Below are 14,354 nucleotides of genomic sequence, written 5' to 3'. Positions count from 1 at the left end.
TTACATGACTTGCCAAGGCAGCACAATATGTCCAAAGCAATTTTCCACATCACAGCCCAAAATAATCACTTTGATGTGGCAATTGACGACAATTATATCCTCTGATTTGCTCAGATGAACTCGAAAAACCCCCCAGAAAAAACAAAACAAAAGACCCACCCGCGCCGGGCTGCGCGCAACCACTCACTCGTCTCTAGTTCTACAGTAAAAACAAAAGAATTACTGGGATAATGAACCACCTTCAGGGGCAGCACTCGGGTGTCTTGTTACACTGTTCTATACATGTTGCTGAATGTCATAAATGTGGGCCGTTTCAAACAGTGCCCACAGCTCAGTGGAACACATGAATTGATCATATTCTTCTTTAACACTCAGTGTTGGAAGCTCTGTGGCCTGAGGGAAGCTCGGTGTGCAGTGCAGTCTGTGGTGTGAAATACCACACACTAGCACCAGCGGTCCCTGCTCCTCTCTGAACTGTCCACAGTTTGAGATCCAAATTCCACTTGAAACGTTGCCCAAACTGTCTCAGAGGTTGTTCTCTGGCTTCAGTGCCTGGGATGCTTAATCCAGTTTCGTATCATCCACTTCTGACCAGAGCATCTCTGGACCACCAGGCGGAGGCCAAAGTTGGCATCTTTGGACATTTCTACCTCCAAGCATCGACCAGTGTCCCTGCTGATGATTGGACCATTCTGCAACAACAACACATGGAAATGTGACCCAGTTTGTGCAATAACCTTGAGAAGAAACAGATGGTTGCAACACTAAGAGTTCACAGAATAACCAGCATATCCCACTGCCTGTTGTTATGCATCGGTAACAGTTATTCAAGATTCAGTGAGTTGTGTCACTGTCGTATTTCAGCTTTCACTACAGTTGGTGTGTTTGAAGATGTTGATATTCATGAAAAGAACAGACCATGCATTTCCTTTTTTTACCTGTGTGAAGTCCCAAAGCCTCTGGGAAATCCTTGAAACTGCATCACATTTTTTCAGACTGGGAGTGCGTCCTCTGCCATCGTCAACCAGACATTTTGTGTCAGGCAGGAATGTGGTGGAACCCAAGGGTCCTAGCTGCAGAAGCCCCTCAGTAGAGTAGCGGGCGAGCTGCAACACAGAGATAACCAGTGTGTTTCACTGCTGGACTCAAGTACTGTAGCGGCAATCGTCAGCTTTGAAAAACAAATGCTCGACTTTTTAAAGAGCACCTCAGTATCAGCGGGAAGCACAAGCACTAAATGTGCTTCAGTGTGACAGCTTAAGGTGTTGAGCAGTTATGCTGTTCAGACAGACCGCAGTAACTACAGCAGCAGCAGAGAAGGTTTTCAGGCTTTGGTAAAGTGCATAACACACAAAGGTTGTAATTTTTTCATTTTACATCACCTATAGGACAATACACAGAAGATGCAGATACAGTGTTCCACTCTGCCTTCATATAATGTTCACAGGATAGAAGCGCAACACCTTTATTTTGATCATTTACAGCCAATATCTTCATCCTTTATGCATCACTGTGTCTATTGTTAATGTTAATATTGATACTGTAAAAAGATAATTTATTACACAATACATTTAAATGTGTGATTTAAATATTAATCATAGCATATTGCATGAATTCCATTGCCGTTAATAAAAAGATGGCAGCTGTTGAGCTGCTGTGAAGCTTGTCCACAGTGATTGAGTGAGTGGATTTAGGTGTTGTCTTGTTTAGTTATCCACAGGATGTCAGTCCAGCAAAGATGGACAAGATACATTTGTTTTATTTAGTAGAAGTAATGAAAAAACTAAGTTGTTCAATTATTCAATGAAATTATAAATTTCTGTTGCAGTAAAACTAATTATATCGTATGGTAAAGCAGAAATTCAGAAATGTCCTAGATTAAAAAAAACAAGGCTCTTTCATTGTGCTTCATGGAAACCACACTGTGCAGCTTATTAATGCCACAGCATATCCCCAACCTAAACTTGATCCCTCACTGTTTAATCCTGCACATGAAAGGCTCTGTGACGATACGTATCTCTTACGTAAGGATATAGTAGAGATAGCATTGGTTATTTATGGGAGTGATCCTCTGAAAAATGAGATGCCAAAGATAGGGAGGTCTTCAAAATGACAGCATCCCTGCACATACAGTACATTGCTGTCCTGAATTACACATGCACACACAGTTTCTCCATTACAGCAGAGGGGAGGTATGTTATGTTATGCACAGTCACAGAGGAATCAATGCAGCAGCCTCTGAATACACACTGTTTTGAACTAGGTGCCTTCCAGTGCTTTATTGATATAAATATGCTGCATGGTTTTCTGTCCCAGTGTGATTGTTTTCAGTCTTTTAGGAACACATTTTCTAAAGGAGTCCCACTCTAAAAGCCTTCGGTACTATCATCTCTAAAATTGTCTCCTGACACTTCAAATGTAATGGTAAGAAAACCTGCTATTGAGCAGTATTGATGTCCAAATAGTCAGTGTTCAGATACCTTTGTAAATCTATTTCAACATGTAAAAATCTCTCCAAACTGATCCATCCTTGTCTGAGTGGATGGTTTTGTAGCATGGATGGAGAAACTAAACCTGCACTGAGTGGGTGTGGGTGTTGATCCTTGCAAGAAGAGAGACTACAGGGTGTTTGTTGATCCAATGTCCTGCCCTAAAGAACCACTCTCAACGAATAGGAAAACAATGTCGTGCCACTTTGTGTGTCACTCCTGCTTCACTGGAGCAGTTCACGCTGCATTGAGGAGGTTGGTGAGGATCAGTGTGTGCACTAAGGAATGGCATATATCTATAACCTAATTCAAACTCACAGACTATATAATTCAGCACGTTACTTTTCTCAAGGTGACAACGTAAAGGTCGTGTAAGTTTGATTAAGGAACCTTCATAGAATTTTGCATCGCTGTCTTGGGTCTTTTGGGGTTATATCTCTGTAAGCAGATTTATCCATGGTGTAAACTGTGACTGGGCACAAGGAAAACCCATATAATCCCCACTAATACCTGTTTACAGTTCAGTCTGGCAGCCTTTCATACGCTAATACATTGAAAATGGGACCATAAGAAATAATTAAGGCAAGGAAATAATTCTGCCAAACCAATTAACCTGTGCTTCATGCAGCAATATTAGACGCTTCATTGCCTTTCTGCCATCGTAAAAGTTTTGCAGCCACTTTGGAGGTCAAGCTAATCACACATTTCTTAATTAGCTCATTAACGGTGCAATGCTGTGGCAATGTAAATATAAGACAAAGTATTTGCTGATTGCATTGGGTTGTAATCTTCACATTTCTACCTTTCTAGTACCTTGCTCCACCAGGAAGTGAAGTTTATGCCCCTGATTATAAGAAATGTCTTAAGAAGGACTCGGCTTGGGGCCTCAGCTCCGTACCTACAACTGTGACCATTGTATAATGTAGCAGGAGAGTCTCAGTGAGCTTCCAGCCTCCTCACATGAGTATGCAGAGACTTAAGAGGCCCCTTATGACTGGTACACAGCGTGCCCATCAGCACTGTGTTCACACAAGTGCAACACACATAGTTGGAATTCTTTGTGAGAGGGAACATGGTGGTGAAGTTATTCGGTAAAAACTGTATTTTTATTATTGATTTAATTCATGTCTTCATAAATTTGTGATTTTGTTGACAACAACATAGTAAAAATGAGTAGCAATCATTGTGCATACAATTCTAATAAGTTATTGAAATGAACAACTTTCAGTAATCTCTGTTTACATTGTTAAAGCAGGAGAATTGCTCAATCATTTTAAATCTAAACATCTAAAATCTTTTTTGGGGGGTTGATTTATTTTTTGGGAAGTATTTGTGCTTTTATTTGATGAGGAATGTGGAAAGAGACAGGAAATATGTGTGAGAGAGAGTGGGGAAGAGACATGCGGTGAAGGGTCTGGCCACTGGGAATCATACTGGGGACCTGCTGCTCAGGGCTCATTATGGTCATATATACTGTAGTACACACCCTTTCCACTCAGCCATCCGGTCACCACTCTATAAACTATTTTGGTGGCCGTTCTCTTGCTACCTGTTTTCACAGCTGCTTTCTGTTGTTGAAAAGTTTGTCCTTCAGTTCATTAAATCCCTGCAGGCGTCTGAAGGCAGCAGGACACTTATGCTGATGAATTTAGTGGCACACCAGAGCTCTGTGCCATTAGACACAGTCCACTGAGTTCACTTACACCACATGCAAATAACATGATTCAGCTGCAAAGTAAAAACACACACATCAAAGGGGATGATTAAAGCTTGGTTTTCTGCCCGTTTCTATTGGAGACTTAAATTCTTCTCTTTGCTTTGTTTTGTTTGAAAAGTGCTGTATGTTTATTCTTGATATGCATTATGCATCACATTAATTATGGCATGATGTGAATGTTTACAACATGAGATGCAGTAGTACTTATGATTGAGATATTTTCAAATTATGTAAATGTTGCACTAAAACCAGCAGCTTCTGCCTTTGGTTACAGATCTGTGGTGCTGTGTTCAGCATCCAAGCAGCAAGACAGTTTCCTGAAGCAGCGTCTTTCCATGTGCTGAGCTTCTGCCTTCATGCTTCTTTGTGGCTGGCTGCCTCTGATCTATATTCACCTTCACACAAACCTTTTGCACTTTTCACTGCTGCACACATAAGAACCAAGGAAAAAGATGCATTAGTTACTTTTAACAGACTACTGCCTGGTGTATGTGTGTGTGACTACAGAGCAATGGTGCAGCTTCTTAGCTCCTCTACCATGCTTTTACTGCATTATACTGTTGGACAAAGGTGAGACATTATCTGTTATTTAGATTTCCACTGGGAGAGCCGGCAGAAAGAGTCTCATTCCTCACAAGCACAATAAAGATTTATTCTGGTCAATTATATTTTTTCATAAGTAAAAGGGGCAATGGTAAAAAGCAATGCACAATCACAGCATTCCATGAAATTGAATTCGGCCCGCTCACAGTAATGCCGGCCATCACTGTAATCTAATGATACAAAGACACAAAATTAATCTCCATTTGTTTATTTCCCCTGGGGATCAGGATTAAAGGAGTCAGTGAAGCTTTACATTACTGGACTCCACTAAGCTTTCACTGGAGGAGAACAGAGAGAGCAGTGAGTGTCTGGTGTCCTTATAATACACCCTCCTATGATAGATAATGAAGATGTCACTCACCAGCAGGAGAAGCAGTTGGGACAGGTGGCTAATGTAAGAGAAAAACTGATGCATGAATAGCATTTGCATGATTTGTCTTTGGGATTGCCTTTCATTTCTCTGCACAAAAACAGGACAACAGGCTCCCACCCACAGTGTCCTGGTATCTATTCAAGTAAAGGTTATACCGAGTGCACAGTCCCTTTTTTCAGCAGCATCAGCTGTGTGTTCATATAATTACATGCTCTCTCACCTGCGAGTGCCCCAGTTTCCCACTGTGCCCTACTGAGCAGCTCAAATAGAGTCGCCGGAGTCATCTAGACCATTTCTACCTTGCATAGTAGAAGAGTCACAACAGCATCTGAGTATTATGAATTCAGTATAAACATTTATATGCAAATAAATATGAGGCAGAGCTGGAGCAAGATATGTTCATTTAACACAAAACTGGCAGGACTGTACTGGTGCCCAGTGAGATCAGTTCTTGAAAATATTATTTGAGTCTCTGTAATTTACAACAATATGTCGGTGGCTGGTTCCATCCATCTATATGAATTCTGTACAGAAATCTCACTTGTCCCCAGATATGCCTGAATTCAATTAAATAACATACAAATAAAGTAAATAGGCTAAATATGTGGGGAGATGAACTAAGAATCGCAAACAGTTAAAATGTTTGAATCTTAATTGAATTAGAAAAAAGTTTTCCACTTAATTTTCGGATTATCCTTCATGTTACATTTACCTCCACTTGTGAGATGAAGATAAGCGACTGAATGGATGAACAGGATTGATAATTAATTGTAAGATGATCTGGAAGATTTCCCTTGTCTAATTGCATCTTCTACGCTGTACACATTTTGTAATTGCAAAACATAAACATCATTAATTGCAGAAGTTGAAAATACAGACCTGGTGGGGTAAACAGATTTGGGTGGGTGCAATTTGTGGTAAACACACTGGACCACACTGTGCAGCGGCATGAGAAGTGAGGATACCTCAAACTATTTAACTCCACCAATCAGGTTTGTTTGTTTTGTTTTTACTGACAAGATCAATCTTCAGTTTGGGCTCTTGTGATTCTGTGGATCAATCAGATGATTGTCAAGTGAAAAATTTAATGAGTTGCTGTTATTTATTTTTAAACAACTGAAATAATGTGGTATGATTTATTTAATATCTAATGACAATTACTCTGGTCCACCTCCACTATAACCTGCACAACAACAGCCATCAAATGTAATTTTTAGCATCACAATAATTTGAACAAAATCAAGCTATTAAGATATTCTATTTCCTGGTTATGCTCATTTAACTTTAAATGCAGCTACTGAGTATGTGTTAGTGCTGTAGCTGAGCATGTAAATTGATGCGTGCGTTCACATTTCTAAATAACTGCTAACATATTCTTGTTGCGCATTTACAATCTCATTTCATATATTCTCCAACTGTAATATCCTGAATCTGTTTTGAATCGTTCTTGACTGCAGGAGGCTCACGTGCTAATTAAACAAGATAGGAAGCAAGGGCAGGCACTGACATGTATTTTCTCTGAATGGAAGAAAAATGTAACTTTATGTTATTTTCTTTATCTCAGAGCCTCATGTTCTACATTATGTTCATGTTCTCTGAATTAGGTGAAATTGACATCTTTAGCTTTGATTGCATTGCCATATTGCATAAGTCTACTGTATCTGCAGCCTTTTCTATGCTCTGCTCCTTCGCACATGTTACACCCACACAGTGTTAAAAGAAGTGTCACGCTGAGGTGTGTAAAGATAGATTATCTACCTGAACCTCCTGCTGTCTGTTTGTTTAGAGCTGTTTGCTGCTGTTATGCTAGTTCACTTAGGGCCTGATTTATTAAAGGTCTACGTGTGTAAAAACGTGTGCAAACTTGATTCCACGCACAAACACATGTTGAAGCTGATCTACTAACTTAGCGTGTTTGCCTTAATGAAATTTATGCATATATGGGCGTTTCTGCCAGAACGTGCAAAATATTTGGAGGAGTAGATGCAAATAGATTTATTTAGCACAAGCAATGTGATCTACCAAACAGATTGTGGTGGCAGTTTTTGCATCTTTATTTAGCACATTTGAAAGGCAAGTCTTAACTGGCACAGCTTTGAGAACATTTCTGCGGTTATTGATTTAATACATGCCAGGGCAAAAGCTCTTATATCTCTGCATTTCCTTAAGTCTGGGTCATTCCAGTGAACTGTAGCAGTTTTTCAGGTGTGTTAAAAGTCCTTTAAGCGCCGTTACGCACGCCACACCTCTCTCTTCCACTGCGCTCCTCTCCTCTCTCTCCCATACCTGGCTGCTCAGCTCTGGGACCGGGACTGAGAAACCTCACCTCTACCTTCACCGCCCTTGATCCCTCTGGTCAGAGCGTTTAGATACGAGTGTGTCCTGAGTGTCCCACCTGAGCTCTGAGCTAATCCATCAGATCAAATTTCATTCTGTCTTTGTGGCCATCCAGCTCTCTGTCCACACTCTCTAAGGTGGAAACAATTACCACGTGCAAAACCCTCATTTAAATACTGCTGTTTGCGAAAAGCGGGTTACTCTTAGTAGATCACCCTTGCGTGCGCTAAACAAACACGCAAAATTTTACCAGGAGCATGCAATTTAGCGCCCCTTATGTGTTAGCTGAGGATGTAGTTGCAGCTTAATGGTTTTTGTTTATAGTGTTTCTCATCCAGACAAACTACCCTTCTATTTATTCCTATTTATTTACAGTGCAGTCTTGCCCACTCTACTATGGTGTCAATTTGACGCATCACAGCAGTGGGCTGATGCAGTGTCTAAGTCTATGGGTGGACTGAGCAGCATGCTGTGGGTGATAGCAACATAATAGTTGGCCTGACATGATTATTACCCAGCAAGCTAATTCACTCCCTCACATTTACAGTACAGTATTTACACCTAGGGTATGTAGCTCCTGAATGTAGATTTCTAACTCAGTGTTGTGTTGTTGCAGTTTATTGGAGCTATACCTCGCAGGTCATTTTGTGCATTATGTTGTGTCTTGGGTGTGTCTCAGCTGTTATGTGTGGGAGTTTATAAATCTGTTAAACGAGAAGCAATCAGGAAAACAGATTTTTCTCTAGGCTACAGCTACCACCACTTATTAAATAAAATTAGATTTAACTTCTGTGGGGCTTGAGGAGGACAGTCATTACAGCACATCATCTCAAACAGTCCTCAAGAGTTAAAATGTAGAATGTTGATTCATAAATCTATGAATTAAAGAGGACAGAATAATGAAACCAAAGACTACTCTTGTGGTGTTATTTTGGAAGAATCGGCCTCAGCTACATTGACTGACTGGCAGTTTAATTGACACAGCAGTGAACATGAGCACACAAACAGCCCAAGTGTGGTCTAACCTGGGAGGACATGCCGTGGCAGGGGTAGAGGATGGCTTTGTCGTCGTCCTCAGAGCCCTGGTCCAGGCAGTAGCCACTGGCCTTACTGTTCCTCACCTGAAACATCATGCAGAGATACAGTTACTTCAAATGGAGAAAGGAAAGATGCAATGTATTGTATATAGAGGGCCTGTGCATGGTCAGAAGGGCTCACAAGAAATAATGAATTATCATGGCCTTTAAAATGAAAGTGAGAAAGGCAGGGAAACCTATTGTGCTTTTAAAATATTTCTGACATCCACACATCTTGTGCTTTATAATAACGTTCATACTATTTCTTGCTTCAACACAGAAATTTAAAAGAAATCAAACTCTTTGTTGGGAGCAGTTTTCTTCTCTTTGTTACCGGCTGTTGAGGTTACATTTGCCACAGATTGAAAATGAAAGCAAAACAGTTGCCAACTCTTTTGCATTTCTCTAGTCAGTCCCCTGGTGAATCTGACTATTTTATTCCTGAATGCATGTGCATATTAGACTGTCTCCTGTCTACCAGTTCCACTGTAGCCTGTTCACACAGCAGATTCTTACATCAACTCAAAGTCACAGCCAGGCCATGATAGGGTATGCAGTGACCAGTCCCAGCTCTGTCTCTCCCTCTCCTCCAGGCCTACAGATGGTGGTGTGCATTGAGCATGAGCTCCGGCCTCGGTGTGATTTGAATGCATACGGCTTCATTTCCAGGTTGTGACATATCTATCATGTGCTGTTGTCAGGGAGGGTTCCACTCGGCTGGTCTGGTCAGCATGGCCAAGCGTGGCACTGATCTTCAGTGACAGATGAGACTCACTTCTGCTGCGGCAGCTGTGTGGCAACACAAGGTAAGTGTTTCCCAGCTTGTCGACAGATCTGAAATAGTGCCACTTAAGTGGCTGCCGCTCCAAGGAATCTATTAACTGGGTGCAAGACCCAAAACAGGCGGCAGGAGAAACTAAAGGAGGGAGGAAATTCACACAGCTTTGATAAATCTAGAGGTTAATTTTGATGTATTCTGACATTGCACTTGGAAGGCATATTGATTTTGCTCAGTTTTTCATTGTTGAAATTGATATAGGGAAAAATGGTGTACTTCAGCAAACCTGAAAACAGTGTCTGACTCTGGAGTGTGTTCAATTCTTCAGTCTGTCATAATCCTGTTTTCTTCCCCCACTGTGCTGAGTGCACAGCCAAGCCCAATACAATCAAGTTGGATAGGAAAACTAATAAGTGTTTAATTAAAACTCATTATGGGGAAATTGCATCTAAGCTGTGTGATGCTGCTGCATTGCTATAGCAACGGGATACTGGAGATCACCAGCACCAATTGCAATTTTCTTGGCCAAAACCAATTTCTGGTCCTTAAAAATCTGACTCACCAATTTTCATTTTCTGACAAATGTGATGGACGGCTAAACAAAGATTTGGTATTTAATGGACAAACATTAATTAAATATCTGAAGCCTCTCTTGTTGCAACTCTTCACTTTTCAGACTATTCATCATCACTGGATGATGATGATGATGATGATTATTATTACTACTGACGGCTTTAATCCACAACACAGCAGCAATGCAAGGGGTGTGGATATAAATAAATGTGAATGGCATCAGCCAGTGAGGTAACGCTCATGCCCAGGTGAGGTAAGAGGTGTGGCATTTGTTTTAGCTACTTTGCCCCTTTAAATAGGACATGTGTGAACGTTCATTTTGGCTTCACAGCAGTTTCAGATTGTGAGCTTTGAGACCTCATCACTCTTGTCATGTTGTGATGCATCAGTCAGTCACCAGTGGATTGATCGATGGATCTCTGTGGGATACTGTTATGTTAGATTGGTTACAGTGAATTCATGTTTGTTTTCTTCAAAGATACGGAGTGTATGAGCATCGCCATCTGTTTACATCAGCAAAATAAATTAGACATTAACGAGCTGCTGATGTCTGTTTCACAGACAAAGGTTTCCTCAATAAAGACACCAGACATAGAAAAGATCCAGATAATGCACAGCTCGCAAATTAATAAGTTCTCACTGACTCATTTTCTACATTTATCATCTATGGAATCAAATTAGCTCCCTCTCTATGCATTCTCTTTAAACCACAGCTCTGTAATAGAATTACAGATGATGATATAGCAAAATTACCATGCAGAGTATTTCCAGTAATCCTGTTAGCAAGTATCTTTCTCACCTCGCCGTATGTGATGGTGTTGTTGTAGATCCGCATCTCTGGGTAGACGTGCTCAAGGTACCAGCGGAAGCTTCGGCACTGCAGCCTCTTCCTTAAGGCCAAGCGCTCAGAGACATCCCCGAAATCCACCCCTGGGTTCTGTTAACAAGTGGAACAAAACAAAGACAAAAAAAATAATAAAACTTCTTATCCAGCGGGCACTTTACTTAAGAACCCAGTGATAATGAGCTGCTGGAGAAATGGGAGATGCAGGAGTGTTGAGGTGCAAAGAGGACGCAACAAGCATTTAGTTAAGAGATGGATAGATGTGCCTGTCATGTGGGACCTTCATTGTTCTTTCATTACACATGATCTGTGCTGAGCAAACTCTAATCAGCTGCTTAATTATGAGCCCACACAGTCCTGCCTGCATTATGGAGGTGGCTTCCCAGATTGATTGGGGGAATGCCTAATAGCTGCACGGCCTGGCACAGAGGCCTGATCCTGACACACACACACACACACACACACACACACACACACACACACACACACACACACACACACACACACACACACACACACACACACACACACACACACACACACACACACACACATAGCCAATATCAGTATGTGGATATATAGCACACTGCTTGACTGTGAATGGATATGCAAATATACAACATATGCCTGCATGTAGAAATTGATCCGAAGGCGTATGCATGCACACGCACATACACTGCTCTCAGGCAAAGCTTTCTCATCAGTTCCTCCTTCTCTGCTGGAACCTTCAGCCAGATGCTGAACTTACTTTAACATCTGTTGCTAATGAATTTTAGTTGGAAAAATACTCTTTTATTTTTTTTAGGGTGCTAGAAAGTGCCAGTAACAAATGAAGTCAATTTCAGTGAGATGCTTCTTGGTATTTGGACCTGAAGCCGGCCACTGTGGTGCATCATATAGCCTTCTCCCACCAAAGTAATTGTGCCCTCAGCGGGGACCTTCGACAGTAATAAGACTCAGTGACTGTGTGCATGAGCGGGTGGGGAGGGGAGGCAGGGGGGTAGATGGAATAATCGTAGCGTTAGGTCTTTGTACTGTACATAAAATAACTCTGCACCACAGGACAGCTGGGGTAATAACGTGCCATGCCACTGTGTTTGTAATTACAGTGGAAGAGAGATGTGGCCCGATTGGCTAGTTTGTCAAAGTTACCACTAGCATGTACAGCGCACACGCTCACACACACAAAATGGTTACAACTTTTCCCTAGTTGCCACTTCCCTACCTGCACTTAGTGGCTTCTCACTGTAATGATGTTTGTGCTAAATTTCTAGATGGCACGACATCAGACATCAGACATCAGCAGCAGCAGCAGCAGCTACAGCAGCAGCATTATCAGCATTATCAGCAGCAGCAGCAGCAGCAGCTACAGCAGCAGCAGCAGCAGCAGCAGCAGCAGCAGCAGCAGCAGCAGCAGCAGCTACAGCAGCTACAGCAGCAGCAGCAGCAGCAGCAGCAGCAGCAGCAGCTACAGCAGCAGCAGCAGCAGCAGCAGCAGCAGCAGCTACAGCAGCTACAGCAGCAGCAGCAGCAGCTACAGCAGCAGCAGCAGCAGCAGCAGCTACAGCAGCTACAGCAGCAGCAGCAGCAGCAGTAGCTACAGCAGCTACAGCAGCAGCAGCAGCAGCAGCAGCTACAGCAGCAGCAGCAGCAGCAGCAGCTACAGCAGCAGCAGCAGCTACAGCAGCAGTAGCAGCAGCAGCAGCAGCAGCATTATCAGCAGCAGCAGCAGCAGCATTAACAGCAGCAGCAGCAGCATTATCAGCAGCAGCAGCAGCTACAGCAGCTACAGCAGCAGCAGCAGCAGCAGCAGCAGCAGCAGCAGCTACAGCAGCAGCAGCAGCAGCAGCTACAGCAGCAGCTACAGCAGCAGCAGCAGCAGCAGCAGCAGCAGCAGCAGCAGCAGCAGCTACAGCAGCAGCTACAGCAGCTACAGCAGCAGCAGCAGCAGCAGCAGCAGCAGCAGCAGCAGCTACAGCAGCAGCAGCAGCAGCAGCTACAGCAGCAGCAGCAGCAGCAGCAGCAGCATTATCAGCAGCAGCAGCAGCAGCAGCAGCATTAACAGCAGCAGCAGCAGCATTATCAGCAGCAGCAGCAGCAGCAGCTACAGCAGCTACAGCAGCAGCAGCAGCAGCAGCAGCTCCAGCAGCAGCAGCAGCAGCAGCAGCAGCAGCAGCAGCAGCTACAGCAGCAGCAGCTACAGCAGCAGCAGCTACAGCAGCAGCAGCAGCAGCAGCAGCAGCAGCAGCAGCTACAGCAGCAGCAGCTACAGCAGCAGCATTATCAGCATTATCAGCAGCAGCAGCAGCAGCAGCAGCAGCTACAGCAGCAGCATTATCAGCATTATCAGCAGCAGCTACAGCAGCAGCTACAGCAGCAGCAGCAGCAGCATTATCAGCAGCAGCAGCAGCAGCAGCTACAGCAGCTACAGCAGCAGCAGCAGCAGCAGCAGCAGCAGCAGCAGCTACAGCAGCAGCAGCAGCAGCAGCAGCAGCAGCAGCAGCAGCAGCTACAGCAGCAGCAGCAGCATTATCAGCAGCAGCAGCAGCAGCAGCAGCATTAACAGCAGCAGCAGCAGCATTATCAGCAGCAGCAGCAGCTACAGCAGCTACAGCAGCAGCAGCAGCAGCTACAGCAGCTACAGCAGCAGCAGCAGCAGCAGCAGCTCCAGCAGCAGCAGCAGCAGCAGCAGCTACAGCAGCTACAGCAGCAGCAGCAGCAGCAGCAGCTCCAGCAGCAGCAGCAGCAGCAGCAGCAGCAGCAGCAGCAGCAGCAGCTACAGCAGCAGCAGCAGCAGCAGCAGCAGCAGCAGCTACAGCAGCAGCAGCAGCAGCAGCTACAGCAGCAGCAGCAGCAGCAGCAGCAGCAGCAGCAGCAGCTACAGCAGCAGCAGCTACAGCAGCAGCAGCAGCAGCAGCAGCAGCTACAGCAGCAGCAGCAGCAGCAGCTACAGCAGCAGCAGCTACAGCAGCAGCAGCAGCAGCAGCATTAACAGCAGCAGCAGCAGCAGCAGCAGCAGCAGCAGCAGCAACAGCAGCAACAGCAGCAGCAGCTACAGCAGCAGCAGCAGCAGCAGCAGCAGCAGCAGCAGCAGCAGCAGCAGCAGCAACAGCAGCAGCAGCAGCAGCAGCAGACCTGTGTCTGTAACAGAACCACTGATTGTTTTGTTATGAACAGCAGAGTGTTGTTTTGGACAGCGCTCTGAGGTCTTCACCGACGTCCTTCTCTGACAATCATCTCTGTGTGCATGGCTGAGGAGGCAATTAGGATTCAGCACTAAACTGTTTATTAATGAAAGTAGCTGTTTATTATTTTGCAGCCCATCTCAAAAGACCCTTGAAAGCAATTAAGCCGGACTGATGTGTATGAAAATAGACTGATTAGCTATGAGACTCCTCTCCGTCACTGGGTGCACCTCTCTCATCTGTTTGGACTGAGACTCCACCGCTTCCTCACACTGCCTGTGCTCTGCTGCCAGTGTGAAGGTCAAGTGGGATGAAATCTGAATTTTGAATTTCTATTGACGGGTGTCTCTGAAGACCCCGGCTGCATGTCTGAATGAAA

General features: G+C 43.9%; 1 protein-coding gene across 1 annotated transcript in view; it reads right to left on the bottom strand.

The window, feature by feature from the left end:
- Positions 1 to 545: 545 nt before the first annotated feature.
- Positions 546 to 14,354, bottom strand: part of galnt9 (polypeptide N-acetylgalactosaminyltransferase 9) — a gene marked incomplete at both ends in the record, with an annotated part of 103,809 nt that continues 90,000 nt past the window's right edge. Inside the window, 4 exons of the mRNA XM_083978409.1 lie at positions 546 to 692; positions 939 to 1,106; positions 8,545 to 8,640; positions 10,746 to 10,883. Coding sequence (XP_083834535.1) covers positions 546 to 692; positions 939 to 1,106; positions 8,545 to 8,640; positions 10,746 to 10,883 — 549 coding nt within the window. The remainder of the gene's footprint in view (positions 693 to 938; positions 1,107 to 8,544; positions 8,641 to 10,745; positions 10,884 to 14,354) is intronic.

The sequence above is a fragment of the Trachurus trachurus genome (assembly GCF_905171665.1).
Source record: "Trachurus trachurus genome assembly, chromosome: 9".
Classification (NCBI taxonomy): Eukaryota; Metazoa; Chordata; class Actinopteri; order Carangiformes; family Carangidae; genus Trachurus; species Trachurus trachurus.
This window is presented reverse-complemented; position numbering and strand designations above follow the sequence as displayed.